Source organism: Mesoplodon densirostris, chromosome 15 (assembly GCF_025265405.1).
Source record: "Mesoplodon densirostris isolate mMesDen1 chromosome 15, mMesDen1 primary haplotype, whole genome shotgun sequence".
NCBI classification, from domain to species: Eukaryota; Metazoa; Chordata; class Mammalia; order Artiodactyla; family Ziphiidae; genus Mesoplodon; species Mesoplodon densirostris.
The window spans coordinates 70,914,269-70,934,713 of NC_082675.1; the positions used below are offsets into that span (position 1 = coordinate 70,914,269).

The 20,445-nt window shown below is 36.4% G+C and overlaps 1 protein-coding gene across 1 annotated transcript in view; it reads left to right on the plus strand.

Moving 5' to 3' along the window:
• Positions 1-15,068, plus strand: part of LOC132502511 (uncharacterized) — a 34,116-nt gene extending 19,048 nt beyond the window's left edge. Inside the window, exons 5-7 of the mRNA XM_060118372.1 lie at positions 70-137; positions 11,378-11,515; positions 14,910-15,068. Coding sequence (XP_059974355.1) covers positions 70-137; positions 11,378-11,515; positions 14,910-15,068 — 365 coding nt within the window. The remainder of the gene's footprint in view (positions 1-69; positions 138-11,377; positions 11,516-14,909) is intronic.
• The last annotated feature ends 5,377 nt before the right edge of the window (positions 15,069-20,445 follow it).

The following is a 20,445-nucleotide window of genomic DNA, read 5'->3' on the forward strand; positions in this document are numbered from 1 at the left end:
TTAAATTAGTGATACTATATATTATTTATTCAATGTATCACTGACTGAACTTTTCTTTTTTTGTTAAAGAAGACGTAACTTTTACCATTTTCCAGCTCTACATCGCTTCATTTCATCAGGATGAGACATGTTCTGCAGTAGGTCCATTGTGTAAATAAATACAAGTTTGCTCTGTAAAGGATGGAAGATTTTTCCCGGTTTAACACATTGTGGGTGCTCAGTGGATTTTTGTTTAATAAATGTTCATCACAGCAACAGTATATTAGGTAAGCTTCCTGAAGGCAGGAACCTGGCCCCTATGTTACCCAGTGTGTGTACCTGGCAACTAACAGGTAATAAATATTTTGCTCAATAAATTAAAATAGCAAAAATTACAAGAATTTATTATTAAATGAAGAAGATTTTAGAATTGGAATTATACTGTTAAATCATCTTTTTTTTTTGGCGGTATGCGGGCCTCTCACTGTTGTGGCCTCTCCCGTTGCAGAGCACAGGCTCCGGACCCGCAGGCTCAGCGGCCACGGCTCACGGGCCCAGCCGCTCCACGGCATGTCGGATCTTCCCAGACCGGGGCACGAACCTGTGTCCCCTGCATCGGCAGGCGGACTCTCAACCACTGCACCACCAGGGAAGCCCCTAAATCATCTTTTAATATACTTTTAATGTTAAGCTATTCTAATTAGTATCATTTTTCTAAAATGATTTTTAGTTGAAGTACACATATGTGCAGAAAATGCACATATCATAAGGTGCAGCTCAATGAGTTTTCACCGAGTGAACACACCCATACCCAAATCAAGAAACAGAACCTTACCAGCTCTTCAGAAGCTTGCCATGTGCCCACACCCAAACACCACCTCCTTTTTCCTTCCCCCAAAGTAAACACTGTTCTGATTTCTAACACCGAGGACCACTCTGATTGCGAACATAGCAGGAATGGAATTGGTATAGTATGTACTCTTTTGTGTCTGACTTCCTTGGCTCATCTTTTACTTGTGAGATTCATACATGTTTTATAATGATTTGTCTCTGAGGATGAGTGATAGAGTATATATGGGTGTTCCATGTAAAATTCTTTATATCTCTTTGTATATTTGAAATATTTCCTAATTTTCCAAAAGCAGTGTGGCTAGGACACAGCAAGTGTTGTCTGCATGAATGCACAATGAAGTCAGCTGGGGCTAACTTACTTTAGATCTTATACGTTTTGCTAAGTTTTAGCGATTTTCCTTTCCCCAGAGGAATGCCACTGAGGAGTTTTGAGCCGGAAAGTGACATATCTTATTTAATCTTAGGTGGAACAATGTAAGTACCTTGCAGAAAAGGGATTGGAGGACTGAAAAAGTAGAAATAGAAAAATTAGATTTTTGCAGTGAGTTCGGTAAAAGGAGATACAGAAATACACCCTTTCTGAACCTGTCTCTAGTCCTCACAGCTAAGTCCACCAAACCTTCCAACCTGTAGCTCCTGTTTTACCCGTTTCTGCCCAAGTTCCAGAACTGACCATATCAGAGAAAAAAATTATTTAAGTGCTGGGCAGGCATGCTTCATATGCTCATCTTCTGACACTTTCAACCCAGATTAGGTGAACAAGTATCAAATCTCTGGCTCTGAACACTGACAACAGTATCCTGCAGTAAACACTTGTTGCAGACCTGAGCAGGGGTTTGATGCTTGCTTATAAGCCCTTATCTGTGAGCTAGTTTGTAGCCTCTGATAAGTTGATGGTCCCTTTTGAGTTGCTGATTAGCATCTAGTTGATTCCCTTTTGTATCCCAGTAGTGCTTGCTGTTTTACAATGCCTAGTTCTTTTAAGGCCCCATTCCTGAAGACTGGGTCTTTCCCAGGAACTAGGGCCCTATTGACTCCTGGCAGATCTTGACAGACTGCAAAACTGTAGAGCTCTTAACAGATTTCTAATTTCTGTACTCGGGATACCTGTTGGAAAGTTAAGCTTCTCCAATGTGGACACCTAAGTGCTAATCATCTATCTGCCTAAATCCCAGTCAGGGACTGTAGAGTTTGTATGATTAGAAGGCTGGCAACCTTGACTGAATTTGCTAAGCCCTTTCTATTTTTTAGAAGTAGATTCTTGCATTTCCTATCCCCATGGATAGTCTATTTCCAGCCCTCAACACCATCCCTGTCTTGTTAACATCCAGGCCTCCCTGATGCATCTTGAGGTAAGTTACCAGCATGTTTATTATTCTTTTCAATAGTTTGCTTGATCTCTTTGACTGATTCACTTCTAAATATTTTTTACTCCACTCCCTCTACCTCCCTGCTATTAATCTTTTCTTCTAATAGCTTTATTGAGATATAATTCAGATTATAAGATTTACCCATTTAAATGTATAATTCCTCTCTCCCCATTATTCTTAACGAAAATGTACAATAATTATAGAATGACCTTAATTAAATGATTGTTGGATGAGTGTCTGGGGAAACCTCAGGTTCACACACTAAACTTAGCTTGGGACTCAATAAGTGTTTCTTTAAGATTTGATGGCTCAAGGACGTGGGGATAATAACACTTAATTCTTGAGAGGTTATGAAGATTAAGTTATGGTCGGAGGAGTGCACCCACTTATAAAGCCACATCTCTCCATAGTATATGTCAGTAACTGTCCTGGAAAGGACTTAACATCCGGGTGTTAAGGCCCGTGTAGGGGGCTGCAGTGACATTTTGCAACAACAGATGGTGCTGTGGTGCTATTTTCTTCCTCCCTCCCTCCCCCTCCTTCCCTCCTTCCCTCCCCCCTCCCTCCTTCCTTCCTTGCCTCCCCCCTCCTTCCTTCCTTCCTTCCTTTTCTTCTCTCTCTCTCTCTTCCTCCGTCCCTCCCTTGCTCCCGTCCCTCCTTCCCTCCCTCCCTTCCTTCCTTCCTTCCACCCTTTAAAAATACTAATAGAACTTAGGTAAAACTCAAGTGAGTCACTTTTGTCTTTTAAGGAGCAGATTTTTAAAAAAAATCTTGAATAATGAGGGACACAGTTGTAGTGCCAAAATAATTGACCTACTATTTAAGAGAAGAATTTTATTTATTTTGTATATCTTTCTAGAAAACAGAACCTGGGTAAACAGGTTGAAGTTGAATGATCTAGCAGGAGAGTCAACCCAGAAAGGAATACTGAACCCTAGAAAACAGACGAGCTCCTGGTCACGGCACGTAACACAGAGAGGCTGGCATAAGGGTTCACTTCATTCACTGGTGTTTGACCTGAATGTTTAGAATCCTTTTAACTCAAACATAATTACATCCATTTATAAAAGCAGAGCATTTCCCGCAATAAAACACAACTACTATTTAAACAAAGTTTAAAGTTTATAATCAAAGGTAAAATGTTACATGCATTGTGAACTGTAATAAGGCTGGAATATAAACTCCAACAGGAGAAGTGCTTGCCTATTTTATTTATTGCTGTATAAATCCCCATTGCCCAGAAAAATACCTGATATGTTATGTTTTCATCAATTCACTTGACGACTGAATAAAAAAGCCTCAATATTCTGTCAATGAAAACACATTTGACATTTTAAAGTAGACTTAGAATGAAATCTAGTGTAATGTGAAATTAGAAAAAAATCACTGATACGGATCAAACAGTTGCTTGCTCCCAATTTGAGTAGTACTAATTATTGTTGATCCAAGATGTTACCTAAATAATACTTCATTATTTTAAATTTGCTGAAATAACATTTTGTCATAGAATTCTGTCCTAGATTTTGGGAATTGAATTCATAAAAAAACACATTCTTTTATGATAATCACACAAGAAAATGTATGAAATTTTCCTTTTTTTAACTTCTATATTTACAGATTTTGTGCAAAGCACTAATTGAATACATACCAGTTCTGAAAGGGCTTTTGAAAATTTCTTTTCACATTTGTGTATGTTATAATGATTTTTTCATGCATTTAAATTAGTTGAATAATACTAATTAACACTAACCACTATATTTTTAAACCTCTTGTTTGGCTTGTTAGTTACTATGTCAAACAATAAAAATGATGAACTAAAATAATCGCTTTGGCTAAAAATTACTCCAAATCAGGGAACAGGAGCTGTCCTACTGGTCTCAGCCAATTAGTGGACCAAACTTGATTTAACTGTCATCAGACTATGGTGTAATTTAAACCCAGGAGTTTTTTTGTGTGTGGATAAAAATATAAAACAATTTGACAGAGCATTAATAGGTGAATTTGAAAGAGACCACCAAATTCTTTTGGCTAAAGAATGGCCAAATACAAAGCACCTTTACTATTTCACTAACTAACAAAGTTTTCCAATTCTTTTGGCTAAAAATTCACCAGAGATCGAAGAGTCCTTATAGGGAATCCTGACTTAACTATGAAATATACCCAGGTATAGAATGTCTGACTATGAAGATAGTTGGAAGCACTATAAGGGTCACCAATTTCATAACCTAGGATGCAAAAATCACCCCCAGGGTTGGGCAAAGTGGCAGTCCCGGATTTACCCATATCCATATTAATCCAGGTGTGTTCTACTCTGTCCTGTTGAGTAATGCAGTAATACCTGTATTAAACTGTTCTTTGACAAAGTAGAGATCATATGAATTTCACAGTAACATACTTTCTTCAGTACTTTGCAATTTGGTTTTACAACTCTTTAATTAATCAGGCATTTTGAAAGTGGAGCCTTCCAGTTACTGCACAAGTATCAAATTATTTATTCCTCTGTAGGCTACCAAAAAAAGGTATAGGTGCAAATGAATGCCTGTGAAATTTTATCTACTCTGTGGTTATGGTGCTCCAGGGTCAAATTAAGATAGTGTCTTCCTACCATCATAAGATAGTATATTACTAAAAATGCAATCCAGCTGTTATAGAATTTTAGGGGCTGCAGTAACTCTTCATTATTAAAAATTTAGAGGTTAGGCTTCTTCCAGTTGTCTGTTCCACTGTTCATAGGATATTGCTCTAATCTCTGTGTTACAGGATGGCTCACCCACTGATCTGCTTTTGAATGAAAAGGAAGGGAAAGGGGAAAGGAAGGGCATATTCCTTGCTCTTAAGGACACAACCAGAAGTTGCATGCATACCTTCTTTTCTCATGCCATGGGCCAGGATCTAGTCATATGGCCACGCTTTGCTACATGGGCAGTTGGGCAGGATAGCCTTTATTGTTGGCAGGCATATACCCAGCTAAATATTCTGGGGTTTGCTTACTATGAAAGTGAAAGGATAATTAGTAGGGAAAGCTAGCAGTGTATCAAACATGTAGCCAGCCTGGAAAAAAAGCCCAGTTTGTAGTCATTTCAAGTGCGATTGACGCTGATGTTATTATCAGTGTTCAATACTATTGAAACATTTCATTCACATGGATTCTTATAGCCTACAGGCCCAAGTCATTTCTTGGCGGGCATTGTGTTATACTGCTTTTCGAAACAAATGACTCTCTCACTCTCTCCCCTCTTCCATAAATTTTTCATTGCCTATTTATTTTAGAAGCCGAGGCAATGACATTCTGTTTTAGTTGATTACAATTAGAACTCTTAAGCTAACAATGGTGAATACATTTATAAGAAGACTTTTGAAAGGGTTAAACTGCACACACACAAAAAATATTTCTTCCTAAATATTTCAGGGAATTCCATCACTTTTCTTTACAACATTTTCTAAGTTAGTGCTTCTCAGACTTTGGTGTGCATTAGAGTCATCTAAGCAGAGTACAAAACCCCCTTTAGATTTAGTCAGTCTGGTGAGGCCCAGGAGTAAGGATTCCCAAGAAGTCTCCCCAATCCTTTCCAACTCTGGAACTTGAATATTTGCTTTTTTTTTTTTTTTTTTTAAAGGAAAGCTAATGGACTCTCTAATGGATTGTCTGCCTTTCTTCATCCTGAGCTGGGATATACGGGTGGCTACTAGTCTGAAAGACAGCAGGAGGTTCTGACCAGGATGATTAAACTGGTTTTGTCACTTCTCTTGGGGCCTCAATGTTTTCAATTGCAAATTGGCAGGGTTGGAATAGATGGTTTACATGTTATTGGTAGATTGAGATGTATTAAATTAGATGAATCTCTAGCTAGTCAATTAGTGCTAATGATATATTTATCATAAAAGAACATTATTTTTGAATTAGTTTTTGATTACTTACTGTATGAGTCATTTTTTTAAAAACTTACGTTATTCAAGTACCATTCTTCACCAAGAACTTTCTGTGCCACTTTTGTGAAGATCTCTCAGGATATATGTGTTGGATACTAATTGTTAACTTCTAAATTGATAGTTATTTCTAAACTCCAGCCTATTGCAATTTAGATTTTTCTGAGTCACAGTGACATTTCTACCTGTGTAAAGCAGAGGCTGCCTCAGCAGTTAAATATGAAGACGTTGGAAGAAACTTGTTGAATCAGTTCCCTTTAACTAAATTAACTAGTGCCCTTCTGAAAGATGGAAGACCTTGGTGAATACATTTTTATATCAGATTTACCAGCTCTCTGAGTTGGAGCTCTGAGGAAGTGAGCTCAGGATAGACACATTTTTCTGGAAGCTGAGGGAGGAGGACTGGAAAGTTTTAGAGCATGGGAGGAGAGCCTGAAAGTGTTAAAGCCTAGTGAGGAGAGAGCTATGCACCTAAAAGAGGAGGTGCCAACAAGGGGAGAGAAGATGGCCATGCTTAGTTGGAAAGAAAGCAATGGCAAATATCACCTGCTCCAGAATTTTATCATGGAGACGGCCCCAAAGTCGGAAGGGTAAACGAGAGAGACGTTGCGAAAAGTTAAGACAATGTAACATGACTTATAATTTGAGAATTTTTTTTTTTTCTCTTTGGAGAGCCAGGAGGGAATATCTCCCATAGGCAAGATTGGTTTTCTTGTTTGTTGTATTAATTACTACCTTACTTTTCCCTCTAAGGTGGATCCTATATTGGAGAATGATAGCTTATTACTTAATTTAGTTCATACCTGCACTGATGCATCATAGTTCATAACATGGTAGCATCAATCAACTCAATTATTCTCAAAATTCCAGGTATAAAGGCCACTGATCAAAATGAAAATTGTTCCTGGAGTTAAGCGTGTGATAGAAAATGGAGAAAAAGCATGGAAAATGTATTGTGAATGTTGAACCCCCTGGAAAACAGCGAGTGAGTATTTATTTTTCCATTTTGACAGCTTGCTTATGTGAGTCTTATACTCAGTCTTTACAGAAAATTCTAGTAGTTTTTGTAATCTTCAAGAAAAGGAATGAATACTTCTAGTTATTGAGGAAAAGTCAATTTATTAACTTTTCAACGACTCATTGTCAATCACAAATCTTATATTTTTATTAATACATTATGTCACTCCATGCATAGTTTAAAAACTATTTCAAATACTTATTAATCTCCAAAAGGTGCAATTTTCTGTCAATACGAATTAATCAAATTTTGAAATGTTCTACAGTCATAATTCAAAATAATTATGTAATTTTGGCTTTAACTTCTTCAATTTGTTTTGTTTTTAAGTTTGATGTCCAGATTTTATTATATAATGCATAGATTTTTCTTTTGGCACAAATTTTAGACCTGTCAGAACTCAAATATTTCCAAATCCTTGAAAATCAGGAGCTAATCCTGGATATGGTCCCTAGATCTAAGAGGGATCCTCTCTAAAAATTGTTTTATTTATGTGCAATTTGTTAAGATGATTGTTTATGTTTTAATACCAATGTTAACCATGTGCTAGATGATACTTACAATAGCTTTTTTTTTTTTTTTTGGTAAATAGGCAAATCTAATCAAATTGCCCTTGGCATTTAAAAAAATGTAAAACTGGATGGAATAATAAAAGTAGTTTGAAATAAACAGTCCAAAGGAAAAAAAGAAAGGCATGGAGTAACATATTTCTTCACTGAAGAGACAGGTCAAAGAAGATAGTCATGTTGCTCAATAAATATCTGCTGAATGAACGATTTTAAAAAATTTTTTTCATTGGAGTATAGTTGATTTACAATGTTGTGTTACTTTCTGCTGTACAGCAAAGTGAATCAGTTATACATACACATATATCCACTTTTTTTTAGATTCTTTTCCCATATAAGTCATTACAGAGTATTTAGTAGAGTTCCCTGTGCTATACAGTAGGTCCTTATTAGTTATCTGTTTTATATATAGTAGTGTGTATATGTCAATCCCTATCTCCCAATTTATCCCTCTCCTTTTTTCCCCCCTGGTAACCATAAGATTGTTTTCTACATCTGTGACTCTGTTTCTGTTTTGTGAATAAGTTCATTTGTCCCATTTTTTTAGATGCCACAAATAAGTGGTTTTGTTCGGTATTTGTCCTTCTCTTTCTGAATTACTTCACTCAGTGTAACAATCTCTGGTTCCATCCATGTTGCTGCAAATGGCATTATTTTGTTCATTTTATAGCTGAATAATATTCCATTTTATATATGTACTACATCTTTATCCATTCCTCTGTCAATGGACATTTAGGTTGCTTCCATGTCCTGGTTTTTGTAAATAGTGCTGCAATGAACATTGGGGTGCATGTATCTTTTTTGCTGAATGAGAGATTTTTAAGGAAGACAATTCTGCCTCAAAAGCAAGAGATTTTTTCTCTTGATCCAGGGTAATGAGACCCCTTACCGCACATGCACACAAATCATTTCCAGATTCGTTGTGATTTTTTTACTTCACTATGATGCCAAAACTCCAATTAAAATTAAAATTAAATTCTCTTTATGAAGCTAATCATTAGCTAATATTATGGTTTCTCCAAATAATGTCAAACTTACAAATGTTTTCAAAAGCTATTTAAAATAAGATTTAGAATATATATTTCTCTTTTCAACTAGATATTTGAACAGTTATGGAGAGAGAATTTTTCTATTGAGGGAGAGTTTGACAAATGGAATAAAATATCAACTGAAGATTATAGGCAAAAAAAAAGTATATATGTGTGTGTGTATATATATATATATATATATATATATATATATATATATATATATATAAAGACAGGTTCAGTGGTTTTATTTTTCCTCTCAGGGAATATATAATATGCTAATCTTTTTCAATGTATAAACAGAGAAGATAAAACTTTATTTAATAGACATAGCTAATGCATTTGAGTTTTATTTCGTGGCCATTATTGGTGAACACTGATGAGCTAGTTAATGTTCTATCCAATGCTGCAAGAGCTTAAATTAAAACATTCAGATCCAAAGCAACCTAACACACACAAATTACTTCTTGGGCTTCTGTGTTTGTGATCAAAGCCACAACCAATAGCTAGGTCTGACCCCACTGTCACAGATACTCTATCTTGGAGTGGAAACTATCCATCATTTTCTGGTGAGAGGACTGGGTTTCCAACAAGGCAAGAAGACTGGATAATTGGCCTGGTGGGTCAGTTTTATTTTGCTTATAAACTGTATTCAAATTGTCTAGTTAATCAGCCCTGGCAAATTGAGTAATAACTGAAGACTAAGCAATTAGGTCAACATAAGAGAAACCATATGAATCCTGATTTCGTCAATTTTCTAGTGAATAGAAATGGAATTTTGTAGAAAATGTTAGGATATATCAGGCCTTCCCTTATTCAGTGACAATGTATAACTGTTATCTTCATTTCTTTCAAGTAGTATTATACTATATGAACATTTGCATTGTCTAACTGTCCATAATTTTTATATCATGTTTTCTTTATTTAATTACAGTCATATTTGCTTTTAATCTTAGTGATGATCACCCAATGGGCCAGGGTTTACACATATAACTAGTTTTGATATAACTGATTGTTATCTGATCAGCAAAGCAGTAGATGTAAGGAAACTTTTTCTTTGAATTTCTAATGAACTTCCTGACTTTAACACTGGTTTCTCCTTTCTATTTCTTTGTTTGTTTTTTGGGTGTTTTTTGTTTGTTTTTGTTTGTTTTTTGTTTTTAACGTGTTTATTTCTTTAATGTTTTTTAAATTGTGGTAAAAGTCACATAATATAAAACAAACTATTTTAACCATATTTAGCTGTACAGTTCAGTGACACTAAGTACGTTCCCGTTGTTGTGCAATTCTCACCATCCTCCATCTTCCAAATTTTTCACCTTCCTAAACTGAAACTCTGTCCCCATTAAACACTAACTCCCCATTCCCCCTCTCCACCCCCAGACCACCCTGACCCCTGGCATCTACCAATGTACTTTCTGACTCTGTGAATTTGGCTATTCTAGGTACCTCGTATAAGTGGAGTCAAACAGTATTTGTCTGCATCTAATGTATATTGGAATGCATTTTTAAGGGTCACTTAATGTATGTCCTGCAAACATGCAAACAGGATCTTTAACCTGTTTTGAAGAAGCCTATCCCCCAAGACTTTCTTCATTGATCCCTCCCTTTTATTATTTTAACAAATATTTATGAAATAGTTCAGACATTCAAGTATAAAGAGTAAGAACATTATCATACCATGCATTAAACACCCAACTTAAGAAATAAAACATCATGAAAAATGTCATTTCCATCCTCTTCAGCACTTTCCTGTTCAAATTTTAGCCACTATCCTCAATTTGTCTAAACTCAGATTTCTTCTCCCTTACTCTCACTTCACTCATAACAATGCTTTATTATTTCTGTATTTACATAATCTTATTTATTGTATGCAGAGCTCCTTGAGGTGAGATAGAGACTGAGAAATGCATGTTGACCAAATACAAAATGCTTGGTCTTTCTTAGCTCTGCCTTGGACTCAGACTCATATTCTGTTCGATAGAGCACTGAGTTACTGTTAACACAGGGTATGTCTTTGTCTAAGGGGTTTTTAAAGTGGTGGTTTTAATTGCAGGGACCCCCAGGCTGAGAAGGAGAAAATTGGATTGTTAACACTTCTTAAATTGTGTTATTAAGGGCAAGTCTATTCACCACTATTATTCTCAGTATTCTTATTTCTAAAGTAACTGTTAGAGGGTGATTTTGGTAAGCAGTCAGTTCCCTTTTAGTTCTGATAATGTATAAACATTTATTTTTATATCTCATAAAAGCTCTGTGGTGGTGTATCTTCATAGGATGCACCTATATATATGCTTGAAACGTGGGGATATTTAATAAAGGAATAGCATATTATGATGATAATTGATGGTATATAATCTTGACCCCAAACATTAATAAAGTATTTACAATAATAAAAGATAATGACTCGACCACAGTTAATTGTTTTGAGAGAAAATATTATTTGAAAATTTTATTCATTAAATAAAATAAAACATTTGATGTATTCAGTAGTAAAGTCTTATTTTAAATACTCATCTCCTACTAACAATTTCATGACATGTCACAAGCTGGTTTAGAATTTTCAGAATAATTTCACTTCAAAATTCAACATGATGGCTTCCTTTTTTTAAAATTAGTCCTGTTGTTTTGTTCCTGTAGACATTCCAGAGTCTAGATGACCAGGAAGTTCAGAGTTCAGCATGTCAATTTCCACCGTCAGTGGATGTCAATGGTGAGGTTTGTACCAATGTCACTGCTGCCTGCATCAGTCCAGAGAGACAATTCCAATATGGAGAGGTAATGTTTGTGAAAACACTGCTTGGTTCTCCAGTGTTACCCCCACGGCAGTGCTCTTGGCTCAGTATGTACTGATATATATGTGTGTATATATACATATATATATATATATATATATAGAGAGAGAGAGAGAGAGAGAGAGAGAGAGAGAGAGAAAGGGAGAGAGAGATGGGGGTGGAATGAGATATATGTTTCATATATAATACACAGTTATATATAGTGAGATATATCTATATCTATATATCTCTCATAGATACACAGGGAATGGGCAAGTAAACTGCTCAAGTGGTACAGTGGAGGTGTGTGTTCAGCGCTCCAGGTCTCAAGGGCTCTGCTCTGTGGGGACGTGCCTCACGTCTGACCCTGATCCATCCTGAGTCTGAGTCTGCCTGGATGCCATTTCTTTAGCCCTCTGAGCTCTGACCTTCTTAGGGAAAATTTAAGCCAAAACAAAAATAGAAGAGTATAAAAATAACCAATATTTGAATCACCCAGCTTCAACACTTATCAACATTTTCCCAAACACATTTTGTCAACATGCATTGTCATTTTACCTGAAAATAGCTCATCATGCTTCTCTTTCAAATAAGGACATTTTTAGTAACATAGCTACCTTCCTGTTATCAAAACAAAATTAAAAGTAATTCCTTAGTATCATTTAATATCAAGTCCATGTTCAGATTGCCCCTACTATCTCAAAAATTGTAATTGGTTTTAATTAGGATCCAAGTAAAGTGTACAGGTTGCTTGGATTGTTATGTGTCTACATCTCTTTTAGCCCAAAACAGTTCCCCACACCCCCGTTCCTTTTTTTAGATGTCACTGATTTGTTGAAGAAACTAGGTCATTTGCTGTATAGAATGCCCCACATTCAGGATTGGATTGGTTGCTTCTTGATGATAGTTTTTGATTTGTTCCTTTATCCTCTGTATTTCCTGCAAACCAGAGGCAAGAACAATTTAGAGGTGATGCTGTGTGCATTTTACTGCATAAAATCATGTATCATATAAAGTCTGGTTTTCCTACTTTTTGTGATGCTGAGATTGCTTACAGATTCAGATCATATCAAGCTGATATCTCTATCATATTTCTCCTCAACTCTTCACCTCATGGCTTTAATATCTATTGATAATCTTTGCCTAATCCACTTTTCTTCATTATGGGTTGGTAAATGGTGATTTTTTATTTTTTTATTTCCCTCTACACTATAGCTGAAGCTCTTTGGCAAAGATAAGCCAATTGAATTGAATTGAATACAGATTGGATTGAATTGAATGAAATACAATTCTCAGAGAAATGACAGCATAAATATTTTATTTTTCACTTATTTATTAATTTTTAAAGAAATGAATTGGTTGGTGACCAATGAATATTTTTCCTGAATCAATTTTGATGCTTGAATTTTTCTTTTAGGCCAATTGGGAATGCTTTCAAGTTGGCTCTTGTGTCTTCTTGAGAAAGCCTGATTAGTCTCTGGCAGATTCATTGTATTTTGGCATAATAAGACGTCCTAGGAATATCATTTTGCTTTCCTGACCCAGACTTAGAATTAACTATTCCTCCAAGGATCCCTGGTTTCTTTCAGTCAAGAGTATTAGAGACCACAGTCTGTTTTTAGCTCTCCTGATTCTGATCTTAGTGTTTTGTTGTTGTTGTTGTTTTTGCGGTATGCGGGCCTCTCACTGCTGTGGCCTCTCCGGTTGCGGAGCACAGGCTCCGGACACGCAGGCTCAGCGGCCATGGCTCACGGGCCCAGCCACTCCGCGGCATGTGGGATCTTCCCGGACCGGGGCACGAACCCGTGTCCCCTGCATCGGCAGGAGGACTCTCAACCACTGCGTCACCAGGGAAGCCCTGATCTTAGTGTTTTTAACCTTTACTTAGAAACCTCTCTTGATGTCCCAGTGTTTTCCCCCTTAATTTGTTGCCCGGGCTCCAATCTTCCATATTTCTGAGCTCTTGTCATGCTTACTGTATTCACTTCCTCTCTTAGTATGATTTCTAAGCCCTCAACCCTGGCAGAAAGTTGACAGTGACACACTTAATATTTGGGCTGGGTTATTCTGGCTCTGAATCTGGCTCTGCTCTGTTTCTTGCTACTGTGGAGCATCTTGTGGAGGATCTGAGCCCTGGTCCTTGAAACAAAACTGTCAAGTGTCAACTCTGGCAGAGCTGAAGCCACGTATTAGTAGGGGTGATCTTAAAAGGGAAGAAGCAAGAGGATTGCAAAGGTAAAATAAAGCAGTTAAATTTCAGAGATGAGAGTGGTTTAAGATACCATTTAATCCCATCCAATCTCTTCACTTATTGACTGAAAAAAATTATTCAAGAAAGTTGAAACTTTTGCCAGAATTTATACAGCTATTAATTGACTGAGATGGGATGAGATCAGGCAAATGAAGAAACTTCTACTAGATCTCATAATTTTGAGACTTACACCCAAGAATGCTTGATACAAAAGCCTATTCTTTTCCCACTGTCATGTTGCCTGTCTACTAAATAATAACAAAACAGATTTGTTGCAGCATCATGATAATCATCAGTGTCAACATGATCACAAGCATTCTGTAGCATTTGCTAAGTGCCAGAAGTGATATAAGTACTTTACCCATGCTATCTCATTTAAGCTCCACAACAACCCCGTGAGACAAGTGCTATCATTATTCCTATTTTACAGATGAAGACGTTGAGGAACAGAGTTGAAGTAACTTCTCCAAAACCACACACTAAGTGGCAAAACCAGGTTGGAACCCAGGTTTTTTCTGGCTTCAGACTATGTGCCATCCAACCACCATGTATTCAGCCTCTCACTTGCATAGCACTTTATAATTTACAAAGCAGTTTAACCTCCATTAATCTTTATGCCAGTACTCTAAGTCATGTGCTCTTATTAGTAGCATTTTACAGATGAGAACCTGAGCTCAGAGAGGATAAGCAATTTTCCAAGTGAAAATAGCTGGTAGCTTGCAGAAGCTGGTCTGTCTGAAAAATATCATGCTGATAAATACTAACTGAGCTGAAGATTAGCAGAAGGGTATGAAATAATTAAAATGCACATCATGGGGGAATTGGGTATTAGGTTCAGAAAGGAGGAAGTCCTAACCAGGAGAATTTGAGGGGTCCTTACTTGTACTATACCTGTACAGCAACCTACCTGTATACTCATCTTTATCTGGGTATTTGGGGTAGGTATTGAGTTTTTAGCATTTTTTTTTACCTTTAAAAGATTCAGACATAAGAATGAAAAAGAGTGATAATTGTGTACATATTTCTTTCCTCAAATTACTATCCATATACCTCTGAATGATAGGGGAACCTATAATAATCGTCCCTGGAACAACCTCATTGCCTATTTTTCAACCTATAGTCACCAGTACAACTACTGTGATCACAGCAAAGGAACCTACAACCACCACAGCAGACAACTCCACCACTTATGGCAACTGAACCTGTTGCCATAAAGCCCACTACCACCACGTCCCTTGAACCTGCAACCAGCACAGTTTCAGCTGAACCTACAGACACCAACTGCCACAACCTCCACTTCAGCTGAAGCTGCTACCATAATGGAAACAACCACCAGCATTTCAACTGAACCACCTACTATGAGGGACACTACCACCCCTCTGACTGAACCTACCACTTTGATTGAGCATAATACCACAACAGCTATGACCACGTCAACAGAAGTCATACCCAGCGTTACTCCCAGAGACCTTACAACCATAACCACTCCAACAGAACATATATCTCCTGTACCTGCGACCATCACAACCTCTTCTGAACATGCCTCAGCAGCCATCCTGACTTCTAGTAAATCTATAAGTATCACCTCCTCAATCGATCCCAAAACCCATTCGACTACAGGTACTTCAACTGAACTTATGACCACAACAGAAATGATCACTTCCACTGAATCTGAAAATACAACAATTGCTACTGAACCTACTACTTTTACAAAAATAACAACCTCTTCATTTGAAATTACAACAAATGCAGTCGATACCATCTCATTCATTGAACCTGAAAGCACTACAATTTCTACTGAACCTACTACACTTAGAGATATAATAACCACTTCAGCTGAAACTACCAATATAGTAACTCAAACTTCCACTTCTACTAAACCCTCTGCCACAGCACCAACTATCCTTGAAATAAACCTAAAGCTCCTACCAATTCCATTGAACCTCCAGCCAAAAAAGTCACTCCCATTTAAATTTAATTTCCAAATACCACTAAATGTACAAAATGTACAGGTACAAAAGCAAGAACCAAAACTTCATTCATAAACACTCATGATTTTTTTCAGAAGCTACTATTAAAATAACAAAACACTTCAACAGAATTTATAACACTTCAAATGAGTCTATAACCCCACAGCTTTAACCACTTCAACCACAATGGGAACCAATACTTCAGCTGAATTTATAACCACCACTATCCTACTACTAGGACAGCCACCACCACTCCCACTTTATCTCAACTCTCTATAGCCTGTACTTGAAATAAACCTATAATTTGTACAACTTTGAATTTGCAGCCATATCAACCATTGCTACTTATTCAATGAAACTCATCTCTCTCACAATACAGCCACCTCAATATTATGCATTCACTCTGCCCCACATTTACCACCAATGCTAGTTAATTGAGATGACAACAACTAACATCCAGGTAACAAAGGCCACAACTACCAAAGCTACCATTGCTTCTAATGAACCAACAAGCACAGTAGGCCATCTTCACTATTTTAGCATAATCAAAAAGCACCATATGTTCTGTATAATTTTACTACCACAAAGACACTAATAATTTCAGTTGAAGCTATGACCACCATTACTTTCACTAAATTTATAACCATCAAGAAACCAGTACAACAATGGAAGTAACAGCTACCACAAGAAATGATGCTGTAGATTTGTCTGAAATTGTGGGACTAGTTTTGGTTGTGGGATCAAATGATGTGATATTTTTCAGTTGAGGCTGAAACCACCACAACTACAACCACCATGTTAGGTTAATTGACTACCATAACTGTTCCCAGCACTACTTAAAAAATAAAACAAAACAGAAAAACATTGCAACAACACAATGATTTCCCCATAGCAAAAGAATTCTTAGTTATTATCTCTAATTATCCCATCATCTATTTCCCCCTACCATCTCTCATGTTAAATTTATATCTCTAACTATTGTAGGTGATTCTCTAGCCAACAGCAATACTTCATTGGAAGTTTATCACCCTCTCAAGGACAAAAGACAACCATGTAGCCCATCACTAATCCATCACTGTATTACATAAAACCCACACTGTCTTCCACACTTACTAGATCACCATTTTACAAGAACTGAAATTTTAACTTAAAAAGTTTATCAGTTTTCCTAAAAGTTATAGATCATATAATTTGCATAAAAGTGAACCTAATTTGTTATTGAAAAAGCCTTATCTAAGAAGTGTATGATAAAATCTCATAGTAAAGTTACTATTAATATCTTTTGTTAACTACCAATGTGTTTAAAGGATGAACATTAAATATAGAAGTACGTTAAATAAACTTACATAGAACAATTTTAATTATTATATTTTGTTTCCTATGTATGCCGTACAAAAATCTGGTTATTTTTCTCCTCAAATTGTTTTGTCTTTAGCATATTGGCTGCCATTAACATTGCTATAAATTTGTTTTTGCTATTTCAAATGGAAGCACTAACTAAATACTGAAGAAGATTCCAAGGAAGAAAATAACTGTGCAAGATTATTAATAAATTTTTAATTTGGACTTTGTTTATAATTTCTGCTAATTGATGAAATTTAAATTGATGCTTACAATGACCAGGCTCCACTGGAAATTACTGAAGCAGAATCAGTGAGGGAGCCAAGTATATATATTTCACAAATCAGTAGACATTGAAAAATTATTTTAAAAAGTTAGTTCTTGAGACTGTCTTAGTCCAGTCAGGCTGCAATAACATAATACCACAGACTGAGTGGCTTATAAACAGTAGAAATTTATTTCTCGTAGTGGGAAGGCTGGGAAGTTCAAGAATAAGATGCTAGCAGATTTAGTATCTAGTGAGAGTTTCCTGGTTCATCAACAGCTGCCTTTCCTCTGTGGCTTCACATGCTGAAAGGGGAAAGCAGCTCTCTGGGGTCTTTTTATAAGGGCACTAACCCTGTGCATGAGAGCTTCACCTTTATAACCTAATTACCTTCCAAAGGCCCTGCCTCCACATTCCATCACATTGGGGGTAGGATTTAACATATAAATTTGGGGGACACAAATATTCAGTCTATTTCACACACTATAAAAAATGTTAGCTTCATTCAAACCTATAAAGAATGGACTGCTATTTATTATATGATTACATTCTGGCAAGGGTGAGGAGGGAATATTTTGCTTACCAAATGGGAAAAAAAGGATGTATGTTTAAGCAAAAAATTTTAAATAAACATTTCAATATGGACCATGCTAATTAGAAATAATTTTTAAATTACTGCAATAGTAATAGTATTTTTAGTATGTTAACCTATTTACCATAAATTCTACATACTTAAAAATGAAATAATTGTATTTGAATACTTTAATTTGGATTATACTTATACAAGTTGAAATTCCTTTCTCTTCAAGTCATTTGAAGTTAAACACACACACGCGCTTACTTTTTAAAATGATAGTTAAACACACACATTCAGTTAAACACACACACAACACACACACACACACATGCTTACTTTTTAAAATGATAGTAAGATTTTTTTTTCCAGCTCAAGGTATAGTAGGTGCTCAATAAATATCTGTTGCATAAATATATAAATAGATAAATGTTAATTGAGTTGCATGTTAGTTTCCTATTGCTGCCAAATTACCAAAAATTTATGGACTTAAAAATGCAATTTTACTATTTTTAAAATAAAATAGAGATAATAACAATTATTATCTCTGGGGGAGAGTCAGTTTTTTTGTCTTTCCTAGCTTCTAGAGGATGCCTGCATTCCTTGGCCCATGGCCCCTTCTTTACATCACTTCAACCTCTGCTTTTGTCATCACACCTCTCTCTCTCTTTTACTGATCCTCTTGCTTTTCTTGTATAACTAACCTTGTGGTTACATTTGGTTCATCTTGATAATTCAAGATGATTTCCCATCTTAAGGTTTTTAATTTAATGACATCTGCAAAGTCTCTTTTGCCATGTAAGATAAGATGGGGATTAAGATGTGTACATTTTGGGGGGCATTATTCAGGCTAACATTGTTCATTTGCTGGCCCCCCAAAGATTCTTATCCATCCAAATATAAAATACATTCACTCTATCTCAAACTCCTAGTCTCAGCCCATTACAGCATCAACTCAAGTCCAAAGTATCTAAGCTCCATGAACCTAAAAGTCCCCAATTTCATCATCTAAATCATCTTAAAATTAGGCATGAATGGAGTTCTGGATATAATCCATTCTGGGACAAAATAGCTTTTCATCTGTGGACCTGCGGAACTAGAAAACAAGTTATCTGCTTCCGAAGTATAATGGTGAGACAGGCGTAACATAACATTTATAGATAGTCCCATTCCAAAAAGGAGAAAGTGAAAGAAAGAATTAGCCACTGGTCCCAGGCAATTTAGAGATCCAGACAGAAAAACAACATTAGGTTTCAAGGCCTGGAAATAGCCCTCTAGCTTGAGGCTCCACCTTTTTGGGTCTTCTGTTTCATGCTTTTACTTGAAAAGCAGTCATTCTTCCTTTTCTTGAAAAGTAGCGTATGTTGCAGCTGAGTAGTGTTGTCAGCCTGTTTCCTGCCTGAAGAATTTTGAGAGTCCAAGTAACTTCTTTTATTTCATCCTGTCTCTCTCCCTTGCATTCCAAGCTGGCAGTGTTTCTGCTGGTATAAAATTCTCAAGGACCTTGTGGTCCCCTGTGTATGTCACTTCATTAAACAAGATATTCCTCCACAGATCTTTCCTGGAAAAATTCCATCTCTATTCCTGGCTTCTGCTGAGATGACTGAGGGAATCCATGAATCACAAGCTCTTCAAAGAGCTGTCTCTATTATTGAATACTCTGACTTTTTATCCTTCCAAGGCACTAGTAAAAGGTTGTCCAACCACACTCCTGGCTCTCTCCCTAGCATGCTTTCCTAACAGTGAATTTCCTATTTTTAGCATCTCCTGCAATCTGGATAGGCTGAGAATTTCCCAAATCATCAAGTCCTCATTTTTTTATGCTTAACAGTTCTTCCCTAAATTTATCTGTTTCCTCTTGCATTTTACTATAAATAACAAGAACAAACCAGTTCATACCTTCAACACTTTGCTTGGAAATCTCTTCAGCTAAATGTCCAAGTTCATTGCTTACAAGTCCACTTTCCACATAACTAAATCATGAAGGACACCATTCAGCTAAGTTTATGCCTTTATATAACAAGGATCCAATTTCCTCTACTTTCCAATAACATGTTTCTCATTTTCACCCGAGCCCTCACCAGCAGCACCTTTAACATCCATTTTTCTACCAACAGTCTGTTTATGATGATTTAGTTATTCTCTAAGACAATATAGGCCTCCTCTACCATGCTTCTCACTTTCTTCTGAAACTGCAATAGCAGAGTTATTAACATCCATATAGATGGATATTAACCATATATCATCTGAGATCTGTTGAAGGCAATCTTGGTTTTTTGTATCACGCACCTCAGAAATTTTCCAACCTCTTTTCATTGCCCAGTTCCAAAGCCACTTCCACTTATTTAGATATTGGTTATCACAGAACCTTCCAGGACCCAATATCTGTATTAGTTTCCTATTGCTGCACCACAAACTTTGTGGCTTAAAGCAACACAAATTTATTGACTTACAGCTTTAGAGGTTAGAATTCCTGAGTGGGTGAATCAATTTATAGTTTTCTCACTCTACAATAAGTGAATACGTATTTTTC